At 38.1% G+C, this 26855-nt stretch overlaps 1 protein-coding gene and 1 long non-coding RNA gene across 2 annotated transcripts; one reads left to right on the forward strand and one right to left on the reverse strand.

Annotated features, from left to right (window-relative positions):
* Positions 1 to 10006: 10006 nt before the first annotated feature.
* LOC147498908 (uncharacterized) lies at positions 10007 to 11001 on the forward strand. Its single transcript, XR_015195636.1, has 2 exons — positions 10007 to 10501; positions 10624 to 11001. It is a non-coding gene; the product is annotated as an uncharacterized LOC147498908 (long non-coding RNA).
* A 1298-nt stretch (positions 11002 to 12299) lies between these two features.
* LOC147498909 (carbon-sulfur lyase) lies at positions 12300 to 13561 on the reverse strand. The gene is made up of 2 exons (XM_086560758.1): positions 13421 to 13561; positions 12300 to 12850 (listed from the first exon to the last, which is right to left on the reverse strand). The coding sequence occupies exon 2, from the start codon at positions 12837 to 12839 to the stop codon at positions 12405 to 12407; it is 435 nt and encodes a 144-aa protein (XP_086416884.1). The 5' UTR covers positions 12840 to 12850; positions 13421 to 13561; the 3' UTR covers positions 12300 to 12404.
* Between the last annotated feature and the right edge of the window lie 13294 nt (positions 13562 to 26855).

Here is a 26855-nt window from a genome sequence, read left to right on the forward strand (position 1 = left end):
CTGCTTTATTTTTTTAATCTTGTAAATAGGCAGTTCAATAAAAAGATCAATAATATTCATTCTGGAGGTGGTGATACTTTTCTCCCCCAACTCCAAAAATTTCGGTCAGATAATGGAACCGAATTTTTATCCACACCTCTTCAATCATGGTTTCAACTAAATGGCATAATACACCAACGTAGCTGCGTTGCGACCCCTCAACAAAATGGAATTGTTGAGCGAAAACATCGCCATCTTCTTAATGTAGCCCGCGCTATCAGATTCCAAGCACATCTGCCTTTAGAATTTTGGGGAGAATGCATATTAACAGCTGCATATTTTATAAATAAAATGCCTACTCCTATCCTAGGTCACAAATCTCCACACCAAATTTTGTTTGGTGCTCCTCCTTTTTACTCCTCTTTGCGAGTTTTCGGATGCTTATGTTTCAGCAAGAACATGAATATCAAAAATAAATTTGATGCACGTGCCAAACCAGGCATTTTCATAGGATATCCATATGGCCAAAAAGGTTATCGCATCTATGATATCACAACCCGTAAAATATATACATCTCGTGATGCTATTTTTTACGAGGACAAATTTCCTTATCAGGACATCCCCACCAAATCCGTGGATTCACATGTGTTTGTCAAACCAATACTTGATGACACATCATATGATCTTCCATTATCACAAAGTCCTTCTCCACTCAGTTCTATTACACCTGAGTTACCTCAACAAAATACTTCACTCGGTTCTCTTATTTCCGAATCATCCTCCTCAAACTCTCAAGCTTCTACAGATGAACCAACACCAACATCTCCCATAATTGATCAAGCTTCTACAGATGAACCAACACCAACATCTCCCATGATTGATGCTACTCTTCTTCCACGAGTTCGACGCCCTCCTATTAAGTTAGGAGATTATGTTTGTTCATCTACATCACGTGCAACAAATTTTCCCATTGCAAATTATTTCTCTCTTTCTCATTTTAAACAACACCATCGTGTGTTTCTCACAAACATTTTAACTAAAGAGGAACCAACCTCTTTTACTCAAGCAATTAAAATTCCAGAATGGCATGACGCCATGGCTACAGAAATCAAAGCTTTAGAAGATAATAGCACTTGGTCTTTGTGCATTTTACTAGGCGGAAAACAAGCAATAGATTGTAAATAGATTTTTAAAATCAAATACCGCTTGACGGTTCCATTGAAAGATTCAAAGAACGACTAGTTGCAAAAGGATATACCCAAATTCAGCGTATCGACTATCATGATACGTTTGCACCTGTTGCAAAGTTAGTGACAGTTCGTCTTCTTCTCTCTATTGCAGCCATCAAGGGTTGGTCTCTTTATCAACTAGATGTCAACAACGCATTTCTTCAAGGAGATCTTAATGAAGAAGTGTACATGAAATTACCTCCTGGGTTCTCTAGTAAGGGGGAGACCCGCGTTTGCAAACTAAACAAATCCTTAGATGGTCTTAAACAGGCTTCTCGACAATGGTTCTCTAAATTCTCCTCGACACTCATTAGAAAGGGATTCACTCAATCCATTGCAGACTATAGTCTCTTCACATACATTAAGGGAAATATATCTCTTTTTGTTCTTGTTTATGTTGACGACATAATCATCATTGGAAATAATAATGATGCAATTTCCAATCTAAAATCATTTCTAGAAAAATCATTTTTCATAAAGGATCTTGGTAAATTACAATATTTTCTAGGCATTGAAGTTTCTTGCTCAAAACGTGGAATTTTTCTATGCCAACGAAAATATACACTTGATATTTTAAAAGATGCTGGAATGACTGGAGCATGAGTCACTAGTTTTCCAATGGAACAACCACTCCAGTTACGTCCTACTGATGGAGAACCTCTTGTTGATCCAACATCTTATCGTCGCTTAATAGAGCGACTTCTTTATCTCACTGTGACACGACCAGACATTCAGTATGCCGTCAACACATTAAGTCAATTCATGCAAACCCTCATACCGTTCATCTTGATGCTGCCAATCGCATTCTTCGTTATCTCAAGGGTTCTGTTGGCAAAGGCATACTCTTATCCGCATCAAGTTCACTCCACCTTAGTGGATATACTGATTCTGATTGGGCGAGTTGCCCAATTACCCGTTGTTCCACCACAGGTTATTTCACAATGTTGGGTTATAGTCCAATCTCTTGGAAAACCAAGAAGCAACCCACAGTATCTCGGTCTTCAGCTGAAGTTGAATACCGTGCCCTCGCTACTCTATCATGTGAATTATAATGGCTCAAATCTCTCCTCACTGATCTTGGCATAGATCACCCACAACCGATTTCAGTTCACTGCGACAGTCAAGCTGCTATTCACATAGCAGAAAATCCTGTATTTCACGAACAAACAAAACATATCGAACTTGATTGTCATTTTGTTCGTGAGAAAATCACCTCTGGCTTGATAGAACCTTGCTACATTTGGTCCCGTGACCAAGTTGTAGACATATTTACCAAACCACTTGGAGCTGAGGCCTTTCAACGCCTATCTAACAAGTTGGGTGTCGTTGATCTCTCAACACCTACTCCAACTTGAGGGGGAGTCTAAAGATATTGTATGTGCATATCTATGCAACATACCATATCCCACATATCAAGAGTTTCTATACTTATAGATTCTTAGTTAGGATAGATTTTATCTCCACATATGTAATAGCTGTATGGAGAGAATAACGTAGGATTTCCTTGATTTTAGGTTCCTTGATTGTAGGTTATATCTTTGTATAGTTGTATATTCAAATTTCGAATTTACTTCCTTGTAATACATGTAAATGATCTATAAATAAATATTTTCTTCTTGGTCTTCTTAAGGAAGCCAACCAAATCAATTCTCAATTCTATACACCCCCTAAGATTAGAATTTTTTACTACCACATAACTAATTACTTAGAAATATCTTCAAACTATAAGGACTCACACTCGCCATTTTTTTTTTGCACCCGCCATTTTTTTTTTGCAAACTTCCACTACCGCGCCTCCAAAATTTTCGCAACTATAGTGAGATTATAATCAAAAAAAAAAAAAAAAAAATAGTATGAAAAAATAAAAAAAATTCCAATAAGCCATTGTTTTTTTTTACTTCTTTTTTTGCTCTTACAAAATTATCTTTTATCATTTATTTTGAGTCTAAAACCATTAAAGATGGACAAATGTGTATTTGAATGTTTGATAGGTTTATGAGACTAAAACAAATAGCCAAAGGCCCAAAGCTCAACCGATCAATTTGTATAATTCTAATCACCCATAATGTCTTTTTCCTTTATTTCACTCTCAATAATTCTTGAACAAACATCAAACCTCAACCCAAAAAAAAAAACAAAAAACAAAAAACAAAAAACAAATTCAGAAAAGACTTGCGGCGCAGCTTGTTGCACGCTTGTCCTAACTATTTGTAAAACTCATTATCATTATCAATAAAATTTTCACTAAAAAAAAAATAACTTTTTACTTTTAATGTTAATCATATCTTTTATAGTTTTCTCCACATGATAATAGGGTTATAAATTTGTAACATTATAGGAAGTTAACAAAAATAACTTTTTACTTTTAATGTTAATCTTTTCTAGTTTTCTCCGGATGATAGTAGGGTTATAGACTTATAGCATTATAGGAAGTTAACAATTTGTTAAATTGTTGTAGACTTGCGGACTAGAATATGTAGATATATAGACATATAGTAAAAGTGTAAGACAGAGAGTATAAATTAATGACTTAAGCGCTTAAGTAGTTAACTTCATCATTCCATATTAAATTCTTAGTAGTCAACACACTTTAGTTGTATGAATTGAAATAAATGCATAATTTTGTTGATCTTTATTGTTTAGGCATTTTTTTAAGGGTAGGATGGGGGTTGTGTACACATAATACCCCTGGCTTAGAATCCTGGCTTCATCCCTGCCTACCATCTGGATACGTCATACGAGCTGTGAGAGCTGGAATCACCGTTACGGTTGAGTTAGGCTCCCTATCATATTGTCTAGATCCTAGAGCTCGGGAGATGGTGGGGGCCTTACAAGGCAATAGATTAGGACTACAGCTAGGGGGGGGGGGGTTAGGTTTTCAGTCTTGTGATAATGAGATGGTGGTAGCTTTGGCAAACGATCAAAAGGGGTATTATCCTAAATCAGAAAACATTTTGCACAAAGCATACAATGAGCGGACATTGCTTATGGACTATAAGATAACTGTTCATCATGTGAAGAGTGTTGAGAACCCTCACGCTCACTTCCTTGCTCACCAAGCAAGGAGGATATTGGGGGTGAAAGTTTTCACCAGAGCCAACTTCAATTGTTTAGCGAGGTTTTTGAAGGGGTTGTAGGTGGGTGGGTTTATCTCTAAAACTTATGGTTTTTTAGGTTTGAATATATTATGAGTGTACATGATGAGTTTTCTAATTTTGTATTTTATTGTCATTAGTCATTACCAGATGTAAAAACGTAAGTCCTCTTGTTTTTTTGGCAGTAACTATGGCAAACCTCTTAATCTATATTTTTTGTTACCAAAAACTAGACTAACTAGGGGCGCCAAGTAAAACTAACTCAAGGAGCATAAATTTTTTTTTCTCCTAGAAATACCCTTCTCCAAATCTTTTTTTCATTCTTCTTTTATTTATTTTTCGGTAACAACTAACAACCTTACTCTTTTTTAAATCTAAGAATCCGGAAAGTGATCCACTCAAATATTCTCACCTGTATGTCTATTCTCTTTTTCTCTCTTAGTCAATCCTCTTCTTCACGCGTAATGCTACACCGAACCACTTATTTGACATACTATTTCAACCTACAGACGTGTCAAAAGAGGTGGATAAAGGATTGGATCGGCAAACCACTTTTACTGTTTTGTTAAACTTAAATGACCTGGATATTAAGTGCAATTGTCGTTTGTTTGAGTTTAGAGGAATCCTATGTAGACATGCTCTTACGGTCTTGATTCACAAAAAAGTGCAAAAGGTGCCTGAAAAATACATCCTTAAGCGATGGAGGAAAGATAGATGTAAGGAGGCAACACACAAAGGTTAAAATTAGTTACTTTGATTGGCTGCAAAACCCCGATAATGAACGGTATGACAGGATGTGCAAAGTCTTTTATGAAGTTGCACACTTGGCAACTCATAACGAAGCTAAGACAAGATTGGTTGTTGATCGGATTAAGTCATTATGCAAGGAACTGAATGAAGATGAAGGAGCATGGGGAAGTAGTTTGCCAAATTCGTTGTCAGGCATCGAACATCATGATAGATCATCAAGTCATGACATTATTCCTATGTGTAAGCAAAATGGAATTGTTCGGAGTCCATTGGCAGTCCGTAGTAATATAGGTCAACCGCCTTTTAAAAGGAAGGAGTCTAAGGGGGAACAAGTTGTTAGAAAGAAAAAGGAACAAGAGAAGAAAGTGAATGAAAAAGAGAAAGAGGTTGGTGCTGGAAGTGTCTTTGGTAACCTAAACTCCGATAAGGTAGCAAGCAACTGACTAACACAAATCTCAATTACTCAGTTGTCATTTATTGCACTTAATATATTTTATTCAAACTGATACTTATATGTATATAACTTATTGTACTATCATTGTAGGATTCAACTTGTGGATTAGAAGTTATCGAGCTTGGTGGGACACAAGAAAGTATTACAATGAAGGTTCGTAGCTTACTTTGCTCTCGGTTATTCTTTAAATAAATACTACTTCATATTCTACAAATTTTCTATTGAGCTTTGATGTTTTTGTGTCGTGATTTTGTTTATTGTTTAAATGCCACTTTTTGAACATTTACAAATGTAGGACCATGGAAGAAATGCCCCTCATGCCAGTCATCCTTACAATTCGATTGATGCCGGCTTTCCTATTCATTTGCAGGTTATTAGTTATTATCTTTTCATATAATATTTGTCAATGTCTCTTCCTTAAATATCTTATAAATATATAGGACACTAGAGGAACCTTTCCTTTTTGTCGTGGCAGCTATCTGAATAACTATATTGGTGCCGACTTTCCTCTTCATGTCCGTGTGTATCTTGTTTTTCCGTTCTTCTGTCTGTTTTCTTACGGTCAGGTGTAGATGTCTTATACTAAGAATTTTACAATTGTAGGAGAATGGAGATAATTTTCCTCATGCCTATCCTCCAAATAATTTTTTGGGTATCAACTTTCCACTTCAAATTCCGGTAACTTATTTTTCTATTTTTATATTGCAAATAAGTTGCCCCCTTTTTACTACTGCAAACTTACAAACATCATTGGTGTCACAGAGTTACCATCACCCTTTTTGGAGTGGGGGTGATATGCCATTTAGTAGACACGATACGCCTTAGAAGGTGGATGAAGACATGAGCTGATCATTGATGTGTTATCTATTTTTTGTATAAATCATTTACGGTTGTAGCAGTGACGATGAGGGCACTGAAAACTCACCTGGACAAGACAAAGAATCTTCCATTTGTGAAGAAAATTTCAGATTTTCACTTGCCACTCTTGCTGTCAAGGTTCCCCAATGCTGATATTCCCGCGTTAGCAGAGTGTGTGCAAAAGCGAAACATCGAAGCACAGAAGGTTGCCAGCTACTAATAGATTCAATGGCTAATGCTTCTTGACTTGGAGGGTCTTGATGTGGTCCTTTGCCTTAGTTATGCGGTGGAGATTCTATTACAAGTCAATTATTGGCTGTGATGTATGTGTAGAGTGATCAGTTGGTTTTTGGTTATTCAAAACAATGTTTCATGACGATCAATGTGTGGTATAATTATACTCTTAAAAATTGTGTTATCAGAACTTGCATCTTAGATGCAAACTTCTTTCAAAGCATGAATTGTTTATCTTTTTGTGTCAATTTATATTGGTTAAGCATTTTGCATTGATAGATGTATTTTCCTAAGAGCATATCTGGTAGTTTCCCAATTAATTTAGTTCTTTATTTTTAGTCATATGATGCCACTAAGCCACATCTAATCTAAGGCAAGATTCACACATAGGTGCTTGGATCTTGGGGAGGAGGGGAGAGCATACAGGCAGAAGTAGAGCTTGAAGTGATCAGTAGCTAAATTTAAAGTCAGTACTCATTTTCTTCCTTGAAAGGTAAAAGAATTTTATATAAAAAGTGGGATAACAACTAGATCCAAACAAACTAAGCAATCTCAAAAACATGCAGGAAGGGGACGAATGCTTAAGTTATGTGGAGTTCCTCTATATCATTCTTCCAAAGACCAAAACATAACTTTTTACTTCATCTTTGCCTCAGTAAACAGCGTGAGACAATTCACCCATGGGTCATACTTTCGAAACTCAAGCTTCTCTGTCATCTTCCGTGGATTCTTACGCTTCACATAAAAAAATCCAGTCCTTGCCGCAGAGACAAGCCTGATGAATATTGAATCACCCTTGGTCATCCCCATTGAAACTCTTAAATAGTGAAGCTGAGCTAAATCTACAAAATCAAAGTAGACGAGGATGAATTTAGTTTGTCTGATGGTGAGAAGTCGAACTGGAAGCATCTGAAACAAACTAGACGCTGCACCAGCTTTGTGCCTTAAACAAATAATGCATAAAAAAAGAAAAAAAGAAAAGAAAAGGAGAGCAAAATTCAACAGTTTATTTGAATCATCACTAGTAACAATTTGTGGGTTTTGGGTTGATGAAGAACTCACATCTCCCTGCGCCATTTTTCAAGGGTTTTTTTTAATATCTTAGCTTTATTGAAGATTTTGTATGACGAGCGATCGATATGCCATATAGATATTTCCTGCTTGAGATTCCTTCAATAAGATCTTCGGTTTTGAATTGTTTGGCGAGAAGAAGAATAGACAGGGATTTAATTTTTAGTTTGGTTTCCTTTTTTTGTTTTTTAGCCAAAAAACAATCGCGGGAAGATTTCATGGGACTTTGTAATTCTCACATTTGGCTAACGTGGGCTGCCACCTAATTAGACACATAAGTAGGTTGAAATAGTAGGTCATATTAAGTAGGTCCGTCTAGCATTACTGTGAAAAAAAGCAGAAATGCTAGGCGGACCTACTTAATATGAAATACTTATCTAGCATAAATAGTAGGTCAACCAATCATTTTTTTTAAGATCAAATTTATCAATAAATGTCTTCCAACTTTCTTCAAAATCATCAATAGTCACAGACTCATAGGACTGCACGTTGCATTGCAAACTTGTTAGACTCGTACTCTTTATGAGCTTTTAATTTTTCAGGCAATTTTTTCAGTATATGCCATAAACACCACCGATGTTGTGTTCTCGGGAAGACACTCCCAATAGCATTTTGCATAGCTCTGTCTTGATCAGTTATTATTGCATTAGGAGCACGACCACCCATATATTGTAGCCAAGTCCGAAAAACCCAAGAAAATGTAACAGTATCCTGCTTCGAAATCAAAGCACACCCCAATAACATTGACTATCCATGATGGTTCACACCAACGAAAGGGCAAAGGCATGTCATACTTATTTGTTAAGTATGTCATGTCAAAAGTGATGGCATCGCCAAACTCTTCATATGCCACTCTACTCCTTGTATTAGCCCAAAATATATTCTTTATCCTGCCATCAATTCTATCTAAATCCATCAGAGAAAAAAAATTTAAGTTGTTAGCCTGCATTTTTGTGAAGTAGTTTTCAACTGCCGCACCATCTCCATTACCGAGTCTTAACCGTCTTACTTTGTCAAGATGATTGCGACAATCTTTCTCTAAAAATGGCACCTTCTCATGACCACCCGCTTCATCTGTAACAAAGGTGCGATAATTGTTGCTAGGTTTAATACTCGACATATCATTTAGTTCAAGCCTTCTTTTTACAGACGGTTTCAAGCCACGGTTCTTCTTGTAAAATCGTGATTTTCCTGGGCTCAGCACGTGATTATGATCAAACACAACCGATGTCATGCGCCACTTCCCATTGGGGCATAAAGCAGCCCTAAGCCTTGCATTGCATTCAGTTTTGGTGGTTGGATGCAATTTGAAAGCATTTCTTGATGTGCTCTCTGTTTTGCCTGACCGAGAGCATGCAAAAGCCACCCATCGAACCTCCCCGTTATCGTTAGTCCTTGAGGATCTTTTCTTAACTGGAAAGCCATTTTCATTGCCATATTTCAAATAGTACTCAAATAAATCAGCAACACTATAAAAAATCATTCCGACATTCAACTCCAATTTATTTTCTTCTTGAACAAATACATTCTCTATATCCTCATCATCACCTGGTATAACCTCAACCTCATCTTCATCAGTATACTCGTCAACATCTACTACATCCTCATTTTCATCTTGACTAAATCCATCCGTTCCTTAAAAAACAAGAAAATTTTAGGATTATTTACCTTACTGTTATGATGACGAGCAGTTCGAGATTTCTGACGTAAAGTCGTTTTGTATTTTTTTTTTGGTAGAAGAAGAAGAGACGGAGAAGAAAGAGGGTCATCATTTTTCTCTTTGTTTCCTTTCTTATTTTTAGGGAAAAAATTGTGGGAAGTGGGAAGATTTTTCATTTTCGCGGGACCAGTTCTATAACTAAAACTAAAAGAGTTCGTTTACCACGAGGATATCCTCATAGTCCAAAAATTGTGGGTGCTGATGTGGAGATGCCACCTCTTTTGACACGTTTGTAGGTTAAAATAGTAGGTCAAATAAGTGGGTCGGTGTAGCATTAGGCGAAAAAAAGAGTATAGCTGAAGTTGTAGTCTAAATAAAGAGCACTGTCGTAGGCAAATAACACTACGATGTGAGGTTGCCACGAGTTAGGTGAGGTTACCAATTGGTTGTGCTCTACTGATGTTCTGCTCGGGACTAGTAAGCATCCATGAAGTGCTGGAGGTTCACAAGGAAACTTGACTATTTTTGGAGTAATTGAAAACGAGTCCCTTGAAGATAAGATTCAATAAAATCAGCAAACAAACGATTCCATTGCACGGGGTGTCCATCAAATGTTAGGCCAAACTTTTTGTTGCACTAGCTCTATAATAAGACTTCATCATGTGAAGCTTTAGTTGCACCGGCCTCAGCAAAATTTGCATGAGTCTTTGAGTTTACTGCTTTACCACTGCCAAGCACTAGCTTTCAATGAATCTACTTATCGCTAAACTCAGCATCTGAAGCAATAGCAGCATGTCCACTTTCGCTGTGCTAGTTGCCTGAGAAATCAAGATATAGTAGTAGACTAGTGTCATTGGTTTGAAAATTTTCATCCTGAGATTCTAGTGTTTTTCAGCCACTTGAGCTTTAACCTCTTAAGCTTGTTCAGTGAGTCTGAAGCAGAACAACTGATGAAAGAAACACAGTGGGTTGCCAGCCACAGGACGAGCCTAAACAGAGTTAGCTCTAAGGATCACAAGAAGAAACATCAAGAAGAAGAAAAAAGTATGTTGAATGCTTTAATGGTGATAGGCTCTCCAATAGCTTGGCACAAAAAAGGACCACCCTCCTCCGCCTAATATTTACACACAAGCTCTCCCCACGCTCCTCTTCTTCAATGCACATATGCAAGGTTTTACATTCTCAACCATAATTCATAGTACCGTCTATTCATCTACTTTCAGTAGCCAAATTACGTGCAATCAGTCACACAAGTATGTGTAAGATATTATTTTATGTATTCACATACTCCAGTTGAATTTAGAGAAAAAGAGAAAGAATGGAGCTAAATTTGTGGCCACTTAAGATACATTGAGAGGTAGATATTTTCGTTGAGAATGGAAAAGCTTGCAAATGTGCGTTGAAGAATAGGAGGGTGTGGAGGGCTTGTGTGTAACTGTCATTAGGCCGAGGGCGGTGGTCCTGTTCCGTAGCACAAGCTATTGGAAGTCCTATCACCATGAAAGCACTCAGCTCGATGTTTTTGAAAAGGTCAGATCTACTGCAGAACTGCATTTGATTCCTCTGCCACAAGCATCAGCAAAATATTTTAAGTCAGGTAGCAACACTCACGGTTTTTTTAGTTTGATTTTTTGTAGATTTAACTCACTTTTATCAATCTTATTGTTTGAACACCTCCTCCTCAAAACTAGATGGTATGTTCAACTGATGGTAAATAACAATCAAGCAGTACAGAAGTAACTTGATAGATATCAATGGATACCATGTTGGAGTATTTATCAGCCTTGAGCTTCTTGTATCAATCAACAGTAGTTACTGAACTTCAGAGCATGGAACTATACTTACTAATTATGCAAGGAACTATGCGATCTCAAGGTTTAAGTCTATATCGCATTCCGAATGTCCCCAAATTTCAGTGGTGCCGTTGATATAAAGAGTATCAACAAGATCACTATCTTCGTGGAGCCACCAGTCAAACTGGCCTTGAGTCCACCATCCCCAGCACCTTGGAAACCATTCACGGTGTCGGCTATCATCCTTGGCCAAATAGCAGATTTTGTTAAGGACTTGTCATTAAATGAGGCAGATTATGTAGAAGAAGCCCATTCGTAGCTAAGTTCTATGTGTTTGTTTATGTTGTTTAACTGATGTTACTGTAGAGAGAATGTTGGATCAGTGAACCGAGCCTTTGCTTGTTTCGAAATGTATGGTAAAGATTAGAGCAGTAGAGGTGTTCATAAACCCTTGCCGTCAGGAATCAGGAGAACAGCGACTCAGTGAGTACTCATGATTCTAGTCAAAACTAAGACCAACCGCGAAGCTAAAAGATGCCTAGTTACTTCCATAGTTATACCCACACCCAGATCAGTACACTTGAAATCTTGATTGCCCACCTTATCTGAAGCTAGGAGCTCTTAAATTTTCGTTACTACAAAGTTCCGGTAGCATGTGTGGTCCTAGAAAGACTATCATGCTTTAATCACTTTAGCAGTAAGTACTGGCTACAAAGATGTACACCGGGATATGAGGTTGGAGTTCCATGGGATCGATTTGTTTGTACAAGCATATATATATATATATATAGGTGAGGGATATAGGCACTCCCATTAGAGCCACTTCATCGACTTACAAATTGAATTAAGACCCGATTTTTTGTGGACGTGTTCTTCTCACAATGGATAGCAAGCCCACAAAATTTCATCATATTTGGATATGTCAAACTTTGCGAAAACTAGTGTTCAATTTTGAACGTTTATTTATCTAACGATCCAAAATTTTCTAATTTCATAATAATATTTGTTTAGGTTAGACATATTTGAATGAGCCGAAATTTGGTGGGCATGTTATTCATAGTTGGGAGATCATATCTACAAAATATCAGCTCTTAATTCACCTGGTAGGATTATGAGATATGACTTTGTACGTTTTGGGAGTGGCTCTATCCCTCCCTATATATATATATGTGTGTGTGTTTTTTGGACACGTCTTGAAATTAGAGAAAAGAGAGATTCAAAATACAACAGTCAGGAACAAAGCCCAGGTACAGAAAACTGTTTCTAGCTAGTTTCGGCTCTCTACTGAAGAGCATCCGAACTATTGGTCTCCAACTTAGAGAGTGAAGCAATTGATGAATGTTCATAGGACTTCTCCCAGTTTCTCCCATCAAAACACTTTATTTCGACATGACTTAGTGTCCCAGAGTCTACACATGCAAGTGTGACTGCGATTCCATCAGGGTTCGATCGTGGTAGATAGAATGAGGTAATGCCACATACCTTGCAAAAGGTATGCTTTGCCTTGTGCGTGCCAAAGGTGTAGGCTGTTAGGAATTTGTTAGAACTTTCCGCTAGCTTGAAACATGTGGAAGGGACTATGAAATGAATGTTTCCCCTCATGGAGCAATCAGAACAGTTGCATTTCCAAGCTACGACACTTTCTAGAGCTAGAACTTCCCATCTCACTTTCCCACAGTGGCATCCTCCACTATGACTTATCCTCTCAAAATCCATTCCACAAGAACCTGCTTACAGAAGGATGGCAGGAAGATGTAAAAAAGGATTATGATAGGCTGATACAGAGAAACTACAAAATTCTCCAAGATTTCCATTGGAAGATTAGGAACACAGGGTAATCCTTTTGCACAAGTCAGAACTCAGAACAAACGTGGTACAAACTTATCATCACGTTCATCAAGAAAAGTAGCCAAGTAGGTGCCTTAATTAAACAAGCTAATCAAACACCATGCATGTGCTTGAGCATCCCTTGGCACTTCCAATTTATTGGGATTATATTGTGGTTAGACAGAGAACTTATCTAATCATGAAGAAGAACTCGTACAGCTAATTATGTCAAGCTCTACAATCATGAACTGTAATGGAACTATCTACTTATCAATAGATCTAGATCATTTATAATATAATTCTACGAGTAAAAAGCTTAAATAGCTAGCACAATCCTCTATGGTTGGTGAATATTTAGTATATAATTTCTAGTCCATGGGATGTGTTATCTATACCAGTGACTATACACACTAGAAGTTCAAGCAATCAATAAACAGCATGAAATATTTGAAAAATGAGGATCTACTCACAGGTTTCCAACAAGATGTTTTGACTTCAAGTACCACTCAATCCTGTGATCTCCGAAGCTAGCTCGAAAATACCAATTCACCTAAGATCTCGAAGGCGAAAGAAATTTCTAAAACTTAAAAGAACTGATAAATCTTAAGAGACTCAAATCTTAAAGAGAGCCTGACAGAGAAACTAACACTTCAGAAACTCGTCTTTTAAGTAGCCTACAGATTCTAAACTGTTGAGAAGAGAACATCTAGTATTTGTTGACTTACTATAGCCATTATCCTTTTTTGCACGGAGAAAAAAAAAAAAAAAAGTCACGTGCATGTGTTATTTCATGGTCTTTTATTCGTCACTCATCAAATTGGAAAGAAATATTATAAATTTGTCATATTATAAGTTTGCTATCAAAGCCCACGGCCCAACAACCAATCCAACTGGTCTTTCTATACTCAAACGATCTCACTACGTAGTTTGAGTGTACACTGAAACGAGGACCTCACCACATAGTTTAAGTGTACACTGAAATGACGTCACCACGTAGTTTGAGTGTACACTCAAGTGGTCTGTGCGTGTTGTTTGAGATAAAACTTTTGGTTTTTTGCTAAACTACATGGCGGAGTCGTTTGGGGACTCTCTTGGGTGACATGGCGGGGTCGTTTGGGGACTCTCTTGGGCAACATGGCTGGGTCGTTTGAACTTAAAAAATTCGGTTTGTTTGTCACGATGTTTATTTTAAAAATCAATTTCCACTTAATCAACCCAAACTCGAACTCAAACTAGAAAATGACTTCATCAAGCTTGGGCAAACTCGAAGCTCAAGTTTAATCAACCCAATCTTCCACCCAAACTCCAAAAAAACATTAAGTTTGAAATCATCAACTTTAACCAACCCAATCTTCCACCCCAATCAAGTTTAATCAACCCAATCTTTCACCCAATCAAATTTAATCAACCTAATCAAGTTTAATCAACCCAACCAAGTTTGAGTATATACTCAAACGGGACACGACTTGAATTGGGTGAAGTCGCCAATTTCAATTCCCATTGTTGATTCACAACTCAACACTCGAAGTATAAACACGATAGAAAAGTCAAAGTTTTTTTTTTTTTTTTTTTTTTGGTTTGGGGTGCAATCTCGCGAGAGAGATGATACCGGCTACAAAAGGTTTGAAAAAAAGGGTAGCCGGTATGAGTTGAGGTGGGGGGGGGGGGGGTGTATTGGGATATTGTTGTTGGACTTAGTTGTCGGGCTTGGGCCGGAGGTTGCCCAATGCAATTTGATGAGTGCCCGATTAAATCACCTATTTCATTTGGAAAAGATGAGAAGGCCCGGTGATTTTAGCTCGCTTTCTTCGGTTCTGCAAAAAAAAGTGTATGAAACTGGGCCAGGCCGGGTTGGTTTTTTTTGGTTAACCAATATTACCCCCCTACTAGATGAGCCAATTAGGATTCCCTTCCCCCTAGATAGGAAATTAGGGTCTCCCCCCTAAATACACACAAAAAAATCGGTAGGGGGGTAATCCTAATTGGCTAATCTAGTGGGGGCGGGGGGAATCCTAATTGGCTAATCTAGTAGGGGGGTAACACTGGTTCACCTTTTTTTTTTCACTGCAACATTGAAGGTTTCCTTTTTAAATGAAACTTCTATTACCGAGATACCTTGTTAGAGCATTACCAATGCAAGTCACTATTTTTCACCTCTACGTAGGACTATTTCCCCTCTTTGCTACCGTTTTGGTGAAAAATAAGGTGAGGGTGCCCAATACAGAGGTGACTTTGAATCTTGGACGGAATATTTGATTCCGTCTGAATGCATTTTGATCGAAACGGAATGTAACATTCCATAATTATATTTCATCTGATAATTTGACCATTCTGACTTTTTAACCGTTGTTGGATATAAACTAGCCGTTAAGACTCTGGACGGGATGTTTGATTCCGTATGGAAAAAAAGAAATATATCTAGATGGGATGTTTAATTCCATCTGATGAGTTTTGTAATCTGGAAGGAATGAAACATCCCGTTCGAAGTTCACAACTCAGCAACTATCTCGGTTCGTAGCAACTGCTACCCTAATTTTTGTTGGAGTTATCCCTCTCATGAGAATGAGGAAGAGAAGATAAATCAGTATTGTTCGTGTGAAGAGGTCTTAGTGCGCATGCTCAGATTGGCCTTGCCCAAGGCGTGCCCGCACCCTTGCCGTGAAAAAGAAGATAGTTTTTTTCCTCTCATGAAACAAGCTCTTGAGGGCGCGCTCGCTCGAAATTGGCCTTGCCAAGAGCGCGCCCGCGCCCATGCCTATATTTGCAGTTTCTATTTCTATAGTAACTGCGAAATTGAAAGTGCAGTATAAAAACATAAGTAAGGTATTTGGAAAACCTTAGTCACAAAATTGAAACCCAATTTTGAGAGCAATCAAGATTGAGATAAAACCCTTGCAAAGAGAAAAGCTTGTAAGGAGAGAGGAGTGATCTAGTAAGGTGGAGAGACTTGAGAGGAGTGATTGTAATCTTCTTTCCCATATTTATAAAAGAATTAGCTCTTGTGGAAGTAGTCACCATTGGCCGAACCACGGTACATCTTTGTGTTGTGTTATGCTTTATATTTTCTTTGCATTATTATTTGTTGTTGATAATTGTTTAGAGAGTTGGGCATGTTAAGTTGGTTATATTGAAAGTTTAGATTTTGTCTGGAGATTATAGTTGGTCTAAGTGCAAGTTATCTTAGTAGTGGGGATCGATTGGTATCATTATTCCCAACAAGTGGTATCGAAGCCAGGTTATATTAACTTAGGTTGTTATCCAAATTTTGCTCTGAAGCTGTTTGACAAAATTCCTGAGAGAAGGTTTGAGTTGAAATAGCTTGTAGAGATGGTTCATTCTGTGAACACTTGAATGACTAATTTGAATAGAGCAAACTACACTATTTGGAAAGTCAAGATGGAAGACTTGCTTTATTGAAAGGACTTGGCACAACCCATTGAGAATGGGGGAGAAAAACCGGACGTGATTGTTGTGGCTGAGTGGAACAAGCTTGACAAAAAAGCAATAGGGTACATTAGACAGTGGATTGATGATAGTGTCTTCCACCATGTATCCCAAGAAACTACTGCTTTTAGCTTGTGGAAGAAACTCGAAGGCCTCTATGAGAGGAAGTCGGCCGGAAACAAAGTGCTGCTCATTAAGAAGTTTGCTAACACGAAGTACAAAGAAGGTTCTTCAATATCTGAACATCTTAATGAAGTACATAATACCATCAATCAGTTGCACTTGATGAAGATTAATATAGGTGACGAAGTTGAGGCTTTGTTCCTATTAAACTCTCTACCCGACAATTGGGAGACGTTAGCAGTTTCTCTTAATGAAGCCGCTAAGGATGGAGTTATTTCCATGGAGATGGCTACCGAGGCATTGTTGAATGAGGAGACAAGAAGGGGTTCAAGAAGCAGCTCCTCTCACTCAGAGATTATTGTCATAGAGAAGCGGGGGAGAGGTAAGAGTAGAAAACAATCTCATTCTAGAGGTGATGACAGAAGAAAATCTAGGGGTGAATTGAAGCTAGAACTCCTAAGGCAGGTAGAGAGACAATGTTACTATTGTGCCAGCAAGGGTCACTTCATGTATGAGTGCAGAACACTGAAGAAGGATAAGAAGAATAGCTGTGTACATGAAGATATAGTAAAGAGGAATGGAAACATAGGCCGAGATACTACCGCACTAGTAAACGATGATCTAGTAGGAATTGTGTCAGATTGTGGCGAGTGTTGTGTTAGTACCTCATGCTAAGATACAGAGTGGGTGATAGATACAGGAGCATTCTATCATGTCACACCGCACATGGAATTCTTCACTACCTACAACTGTGGTGAATTTGGTGAGGTAAAGATGGGTAATAATGGAGTCTCAAAGATTGTAAGCATTGGTGATGTTCATGTAGAAACCAATGTCGGCTACACCTTGACACTCAAGGATGTAAGACATGTCCCTGACATTCGGCTAAGCCTAATTTCCACTGGGAAGTTAGATAATGATGACTTTCTAAACTCGTTTGATAACAGGATATGAAAACTGAGCAGAGATTCCATTATAGCAACCAAAGGGAAGAAAACTTGCTCTCTTTACAAGACACATGCTAGTTTGTGTAAAACAGAAGTAAATGCGGTAGAAGAAAAAGCTTCCTCCGAGCTATGACATAAGAGACTGTGTCATATGGGAGAAAAAAACATGAAGTTCTTGCCAAACATAAAAGGTAAGTATTGTTCATATCCCTATCCCTATTAGACTATATGAACAATGATTGTTCATACCTCAACAACGTGAAAAATGATTAGTGAGAACACATATTGGACTATGAACAATGATTGTTCATGCTCCTATTGTACTATGAACAATGATTGTTCATACTGACATTGTTTAGTCAACAACATAAGAAATGGTTAGTGATGGAAATGAAAGTAGTTGCGACGTGCGTGCATTGGTCGACTATGAACAATGATTGTTCATACGACTATTTGACTATGAACAATCATTGTTCATACTCCTATTTGACTATGAACAATATCTCAACACCATGAGGAATGATTAGTGAGAATAATACTTGTTAGACTGTGAACAATCATTTGTTCATTCTAAACTATCATTGTCCATACTCCTATTGGACTATGAACAATAATTGTTCATATCTCAACAACATGAAGAATATATGACCAGTGAAAAACACCTATTGGACTATGAACAATCATTGTTCATGTCTCTATTGGATTATGAACAATCACTATTCATACCCCTATTAGACTATATGAACAATGATTGTTCATACCTCAACAACGTAAAAAATGATTAGTGAGAACACATATTGGACTATGAATAATTATTGTTCATGCCCCTATTGTACTATAAACAATAATTGTTCATACCTCAACTGTAGGGTTTTTACCAATATCTCATGCATGATTCCTACGATATGGACAATTACGCTATATCACATACATAAAGTAGCACAGCGGAAACAGAAGATCGTACCTTGGTCACAACTTTCAATTCGAAGTTCCAAGCTTTGATCTACCGGAGAAGCTGATGTTCTTGGCACACTCAAGATCTTCTTTTTCTCAACTTAGCTAGAGTCAAGTTCCAACCATGAATGGGAAGCAACATTTGTTCACGAACCAAGAACCAAGAACCAAGAACTGACAATGGCTAGCAATGGAGGTTACCACTTATGGAATCTCCACGAAAAACTAGCTTCTTCTTTAGAAAATGTTAGAGACCACCATTAAAGGGAGAGAGAGATTTGCTCATTTTTGGGATGATCAATATGTGTGTGTGGGGGAGGGGGGGAGGGTTCTATTCATAGAGCTCTCCCACCTCCTCAAATTCGGCTAGGATAGAGTCCTATACTTATCCAAAATCGGCTAAGGATAGAGTCCTATACTCATCCCAATACCTAATGGTTATCCTTATCCCGGTGGTTTATCCTTATCTTGATGGGCGTTTATCCATATCAGGTCTGACCCGGCCTTATTTCCAACATCTCCCACTCGCCCACAACGGCGAAGAAGGTTTCTAAGAGAAGCGTTTAAGAAGAATGCTCAGCCATTCGTGTGTCTCACACGACAAATGGTTCGTGTGACCCCTAGCTCACATATCATGATATCTGTGAAGTAGCAAGTCGCAATGAAAAGCACGACACAGTGATCTACCATGAAAGTGAACTTAAAGAAGACGAATCCAGAAACCTAATATCCGGAGAGTGTGTGTATACCCCAAGATTTGTTTGTTTCATCACTTTGACAAATAACACTCATCCCTATGAGTCCACACCATAAAGTAAAAAATGTATCACATGATTCACAATTATCATCAATTGTCCTGACCAGGTAGAATCCCAGTGATTGTGTAATAAACCTTTAGTTCTTTTACCCTTTGCACGCAAGTCATTGTCGTCAGAGTTCTACCAACTTCCCAGTATACATCCAATCAGCCTTTTAGTAAGAGCTTGTGGGGAGCAAACCAAAGTTACGAGTAGTCCTCTTATTTTCTTGACAAGGTCAAAATTTCAAAGAGGGTACCATTCGATATGTCTTAAACAAAAAAAACCTATCAATTAAGCTCACATAGCAAGAATTTTTAGGGATATTTATTTTCTTGCTCTCAGGTGGTCAACTATACACATGTTGTGTGAAAACATGTCATGGCAAGAGTATCTAATTTGTTGACTCAACAATAGATATCTGTATGTCCACTCATACCATGCAAGTGTTGTCATCCCTAATGACAATTCCAAGGATACTTTGCTCCCACTTGGCAACAACCGTTTGTAGGTTTAGACAGAATTTTCCCTATGAAGTCTGTTTCTTCTTATCCAATTATAAGAAGGGGCATGACTCGGCACTAAGTCCACCCTTCCCATAAGGTTTAGTGACTTGTCAAGCTAAACTCTCACTATTTAAAATGGAAGTGACTGTTCTTGTGAGTGAACCAGCCAACCCTACTGATATACATATGAGATGATAAACAATATAATGAGAATGCAATCAATCTGGAAAGAATGCACGTTTATTCATTAAACCATCAAAATGTTCTTAGCATAATCACATCCTCTTTAACCCAAGCATTTTTACATGTGCAAGGAAGAGTTCCTTTGGAATAGGTTTGGTCAATAGATCCGTAACCATCTGATCAGTGGATATATGTTGTAGAACCACTTTCTTCTTCAGTATCATTTGTCGTACGTAGTGGTACTTTAACTCTATATGCTTGGTTCTTTCATGGTACTTTGGATCTTTAGCATATGCAAGAGCAGCCATGCTGTCAGTCCAGATGTGAACTGGTTCAACAACTCTTGAGAACACTGACAAGTGTTTGATGAATCGTCTGAGCCACACAGCCTCCTGTGTGGCAGAGCAGCATGCAATATACTTAGCTTCCATAGTTGAAAGTGCTATGGAAGTTTGCTTCTTGCTGCTCCAGGATATCGCACCTCCATTCATTATATAGGTATATCCTGAAGTTGACTTCCTCTCATCAAGGTCTCCATTCGGGAGTACCCAATCAGCTTAAGATCTTTCCCTTGGTAGACGAGTGAGTAGTCCACGATGCCTTTGAGATACCTCATTATCTTCTTGACAGGCTTCCAGTGTGCGACCCCAGGATTTGTTTGGAACCTTGATACTAACCCAACTGCATAGCAGATGTCTGGCCTTGTACACAACATTGCATACATAAGGCTTCTGACTGCGCTTGAGTATGGTATATTTTTCATAGCTTGAGTTTCAGTAGGATACTTGGGAGACATTTTAGAACTCAAAGACTCTCCTAGACTTACTAGGAGATCTATTTGCTTGCAATCAGTCATGTTGAATCTTTCAAAAACCTTCTTGATGTATGTCTCCTAAGACAAAGATAACAAGCGTTTGGGCCAATCCTGAGTTATTTTAACTCCTAAGACATAACTAGCTTCACCCATGTCCTTCATTTCGAAGTTTAATGACAACCACTCCTTAGTGGAATTTATCAATGCCTTGTTGTTACCTGCTAACAAAATGTCATCCACATATAGAGATAGAATCACAAAACCATTTTTAGATGTCTTGACATATACGCAATGGTCATAATTTACCATTTCGAATTTGTCTTGAAGCATAGCTTCATGGAATCTCAGATTCCACGTACTGTCTAGAGGCCTGTTTTAAACCATATATGGATCTGTTCAATTTACATACTTTGTGTTCCTGACCCTTGATTGAAAAACCAGTGGGTTGATCTATATAGATTTCTTCTTGCAATTCTCCATTGAGAAAAGTAGTTTTGACATCCATATGGTAAAGCTCTAAATCTAAGTGGGCAACCATTGACAAGAGGAGACGTATGGAGGCAAATCTCACTACTGGTGAGAAGGTGTCCTCATAGTCTATTCCTTCTTTTTGGGTGTAACCTTTTGCAACAAGCCTAGCTTTGAATTTGTCTATGTTCCCTTCCACATTTTTCTTGATCTTGAGAACCCACCTGTTCCCAATAGATCTCCTATTTGGAGGTAGATCAACTAAGTCCCATACTTTGTTTTTCTTCATCGACTTCAATTCTTCCTTCATAGCTTCCATCCACTTACTTGTATTGGACCCAGAAATAGCCTCCTTGAACGTTTTAGGTTCATCAGATATTTCTGTAAGTGCATTGGTCATATTTATCTCCCATTTAATCTAAAACCGACGTTTGGGGATATGACCTCTAACACTCTTACGAGGTTGGGATTGACCAATTAGTTGACCAATGCCATTGTCACTGGAATCAGGGTTGATGAAAGTTTCATCTTCGCCTTGTTCAACAGCAGTTATAAGGTTGTCAACTTCATAAAGTCGTAGATCCTTATCAACCTCACCCCTCATTGGGTATTGATCCTCTAAGAATCTGACGTTACGTGCTTCTATTTCTGTGGCATACCCTTGAGTATCCTCCCCTAGGAAGATATACCCCTTAGAAGTCTCACTGTATCTTATAAAGACACACTTCTTTCCAGGAGCACTCAACTTCCCAAATTCTCGATTTTGAGAAGTGACAAAGGCTGCACACCCCCATGGTCTAAGGTAGTTCAAAACGGGTTGTCTACCAGTCCATAGTTCATAGGGTGTTTTGTCAACAGATTTTGAAGGAACTTGGTTAAGTATGTGCGCAGCCGTTAACAATGCATCACCCCAAAATGAGATGAGCAAGTTAGCCTGAGCCATCATAGACCTAACCATGTCCAGCAGGGTTCTATTCTTTCTCTCAGAGACACCATTCGGGGAGGGGTATAAGGAATAGTTAGCTGTCTAGCTATACCCTTATTTTCACAGAGTTTCTTAAACTCATCAGAAAGATACTCACGTCCGCGGTCAGTTCTTAAGGCCTTTATTGTCCTATCAAGTTGATTCTCAACAAGGTTCTTGTACTTTTTAAAATAGTCCAAGGTGTCTGATTTGTGAGACATCAAGTACATGGTCCCATAACGTGTATAGTCATCTGTGAAGGTAATGAAATACAAAGCCCCATGCCTTGCTGTTACATTCATTGGTCCACAGATGTCTGAGTGAATAAGTTGTAAAGGATAAGTTGCCCTTTGGGCTTTCCCAAAAGGTTTCTTGGTGGGCTTTCCCAAAATGTTTCTTGGTGGCCTTTCCAGCAAGACAACTTTCACAGGTTTCCATTTTAATAGAGGTTAAGTTACCTAACAACCCTCCCTTTGCTAAGCAGTCTATCCTACTGTGTCCAATATGTCCTAGTCTAGCATGCCACAATTGGCAACCAACCATTTTAGACATAAAAACTTCAGTTTGTGCTAAGTGTAATGTCATAAAAGAATCCATTAAATAAGCCTGACCTATCAAATTGTTATTCAAAAAAATATCAAGCGAGTTCTGGAAAAAATTAAACACATAGGATTCTTGAAGTAATTTCAAAACTGATAAAAGATTTCTCCTAATTGAGGGTACAAAGAGTACTTCTACAATAAGGATGGATCTCCCACTCGCAAAATCCAACCTACAAGTGCTTGTGCCCAAAACATCATCTACACTTTGGTTTCCCATGTGGACTCTCCAAATTCCTTCTAGAAGTTTTCGGAAATCTTCAAACAGGGACCTATCCCGACTTATGTGGTCTGTCGCTGCTGAATCTACAATCCAATATTGTGATGAATCAGACAGCATGACAGTACTTACCACATTGACATTACTTAAAGTAAAACTTACCTCAGGAGAAGGACATGCCCTAACATAGTGTCCCATCTGATGACAACGAAAGCATTCAACACTAGTCATGTCTATCGACTTCCTAGGTTTCTTTTGTTGTGGGTCAGGATTGGCCTTTTCCTTGCCTTTCCCTTTTCCAATTTTCTTGTTCCAAGGAGCCTTCCTCTTTTTGGAGTTGACAACATTTGCTTAAGTTTGAACAACAGGCTTTTCATTGAGAAGCCTTTGTTCCTCAAGCTCACATTTCCTTTGCACCTGTGCAAAGTTTGTGATACTGTCATCATACGTCAAGATAAAACGAAATTGTTCCCAAGTTTTAGGTAAAGATCTAATGACAGCTTGAATTTGTTGTTCATTTGACAGGACCTGTCCTGCTTGGGCTAACTCAGCAACCATGTTCCTCATCACCGTGCAATGTTGTGTCATAGAGGTATGAGGTAGCTTGATAAATTTGTCAAAGCTCATTTGTAGCCTCCTCAGCTGTGCAGTAGTCGTACCCCCAAGGTCCGCCTTTACTGCTTCCCATAGTTCTTTAGCCGATCCAAGGCCATCATACCGCATCATGAAGTCATTCCTCATGGTGCCAAGTATGGCAATTCGGGCAACATTGTCTCTGCTTGTATACTCATTGTACTTCCTAAGTGCAGCAATATAAGCAGCTTGTGTTAATCCTTCGACGGTAGGTTCTGCTTCTGTCTCAGTTATTCGTCAATGACCTTCCTATCTGCCAGAATTAGCCTAACTTTCCTAGATCAAAGTTCGTAATTCTTATCGTTTAACAAGTCCTTTTCAGGTAGTATGGTAAACGGGGATTTTCCATCGGGTGCCATTCTATCAAGTTTGAATTCCAAAAAAAAAAAGATACTACGAAGAAGAATCATCTCTTAAAATAAATCTAAGTAATCCACATTTTTACATATGAGATGATCATGATAATCTACTAGCATGATTCTAGCCATTAAATAAAATCAATGCATTTGACTATCAATAACATAGAATATGCAAAAAATCTACTACTTAAATTTTCATTTAATAAAATTGTTTCCACAAAAGGGATTTTTCTATCTTTTAAAAACAATGTGAAACTAAAAAGAGACAGTCAACCATGAATATAGAAACATCCTGGGTGCCTAGGGTGGTCATCCTCATCCTCACAGTCATTATCAGCTATTTGAAAAATACTAGCCAGAGGTGGGAAAAAAACCCTGATGACACATCATATGGATTTGGTTCCTTAGTATCGTCCCATAACCAATGTAGGAGAGATTTAAGGGGTCGAGCCTCATTCCTATCCTGAATAGGACTATCAGATTTCAAGATAGTACGCTTCGAAGCTCTTCTATATTGCTTTGCAGTCATGCATTTCTTGGAAGCCCGTCTCCCAAGATCTGGTTCAGTTTTCCTACAAGTCTCGGGTCTGATACCAATGTAGGGTTTTTACCAATATCTCATGCATGATTCCTAAGATATGTACAATTACGCTATATCACATACATAAAGTAAGCGTAGCGGAAACAGAAGATCGTACCTTGGGTCGCGACTTTCAATTCGAAGTTCCAAGCTTTGATCTACCGGAGAAGTTGATGTTCTTGGCACACTCAAGATCTTATTCTTCTCAACTTAGCTAGAGTCAAGTTCCAACCACGAACGGGAAACAACCTTTGTTCATGAACCAAGAACTGATAATGGCTAGCAATGGAGGTTACCACCTATGGAATCTCCACGAAAAACTAGCTTCTTCTTTAGAAAACGATGGAGGCCACCATTAAAGGGAGAGAAAGATTTGCTCATTTTTGGGATGATCAATATGTGAGAGGGGGGTTTCTATTTATAGAGCTCTCCCACCTCCTCAAATTCGGCTAGGATAGAGTCTCATACTTATCCAAAATCAGCTAAGGATAAAGTCCTATACTCATTCCAATACCTGGTGGTTATCTTTATCCCGGTGGTTTATCTTTATCTTGGTGGGCGTTTATCCATATCAGGTCTAACCCGGCCTTATTTCCAACATCAACACCGTGAGGACTGAGGAATGGTCAGTAATTGAAATGAAAGTAGTTGCGACACATGCATGCATTGGTCATAGCATATTGTATCACCACAATCTCCATCTTCAAAGCCATTGCTTCCTCAATTCCATCTCCACCGAAAAGACGAACCTAAAATGATGGTGCTATGGTTCTCTTAATGGAGATAACATCTCGAAAGGTTCTAGAAGATCAGACAACTCAACACTTGAAGACAACTCAGCAAGATTAGTTACAACAAACTAACAGGTTCAGAACAAACAAACTAACTGATTGTGCAACTGTGAAAACCTCTTGTATATATAGAGCATGTGAGCTCAGAGAATGTAACCGAATACAATCTATTTTTCTGTTTTGAGTTCAATCCTCTTTTCTCAATTCTTGTCATGGTATCGGAGCCATGAAAGCCAAATGGCTATCATCTTCTTCTCTTCAAAGCTTCCGCCATTAAACCTTACCACAAAGCTTCAAAATCAATAAGTTTTCTTTGATTTGATCATTTCATCATCAAACTTAACTACAAATGGCTATTTCAAAGACCACCAACACTACATCTCAAAACTAGACATCTCAAAATCAGACAACTCAAAATCAGAATTCATCAGTTCAACTGAACCAGACAACAAATCAAAACTCATCATTGATTCTTCAAAATATTGGAAATCTAGTTCCAATCAAACTCACTCGAGATAACTATTTGTTATGGAAATCAATCTTTTTACCTATTCTTCGAAATTTTAATATGCTTGAACTTGTTCTTGGAAGAGAAGAGTGTCCATCTCAATTCATTGTTGATGATAAAGGAAATCTAACAACACAAGAAAATCAGGCGTTTTATGATTGGGTGAAAATGGATCAAACCCTACTTATCTGGTTAAATGCTACGCTATCTGCTGATCTTCTACCTTATGTGGTTGGTATCTCCACGTCAAAAGAGCTATGGTCTATTCTTGAAAGAAGATTCTCTACACTCTCTAGAGCTCATATCAATCAGTTGAAAAATCGTATTCAAACAATCAAGAAAGGCGTAACTCAACTATATCTCAATACTTACATTCTATTAAACAAGTTTCAGATAGCTTGGCAGCTGCTGGTGATGCAGTTAAGGATGATGATTTGCTTTGTTATGTATTATCTGGATTAACTGATGATTATGGACCATTTACTACTTCCATTCATGTAAGATCAAATAATGATCCAGTAACACCTGATGAACTGCATAGTTTGCTTTTGAGTGAAGAATTAGCCTTAGAACAGAGAACTGCTCATATCCAAACCAATGTATCGTCAGAACCTACTTCTCATGCTTTTATGGCAACATCTCAAAACAATAATATATCAAATAGAGGAGGTTATCAAGCAAACAGAGGTGGTTATAGAGGAAATAACTTTCAGAATAGAGGTGGTCATGGTAGAAATGGTTATGGCAGAGCATACTATCATAATACTAGTTCTAACACAAATGGAAGTTCTAACACAAATGGAAGAGGTAACAGACCAGTGTGCCAGATCTGTAATAAGTCTGGTCACATAGCAGTGGACTGTTATAGTCGTATGAACCATTCATATGTTGGGAAAGTTCCACCTGCTCAACTTGCAATGATGGCAACCTTTCAAGATAATGCTTATGTCCATCAAGCTTATGGACTATCCTCATATAACAACAACTCAACACCATTCAACAATTATGTAAACAA

The sequence above is a fragment of the Coptis chinensis genome, chromosome 5 (genome assembly GCF_015680905.1).
Source record: "Coptis chinensis isolate HL-2020 chromosome 5, ASM1568090v1, whole genome shotgun sequence".
NCBI classification, from domain to species: Eukaryota; Viridiplantae; Streptophyta; class Magnoliopsida; order Ranunculales; family Ranunculaceae; genus Coptis; species Coptis chinensis.

What these genes read in the sequence shown, in the direction of transcription:
- LOC147498909 (XM_086560758.1), bottom strand. Translation starts at nt 12,839, where the DNA reads ATGGATTTTGAGAGGATAAGTCATAGTGGAGGATGCCACTGTGGGAAA.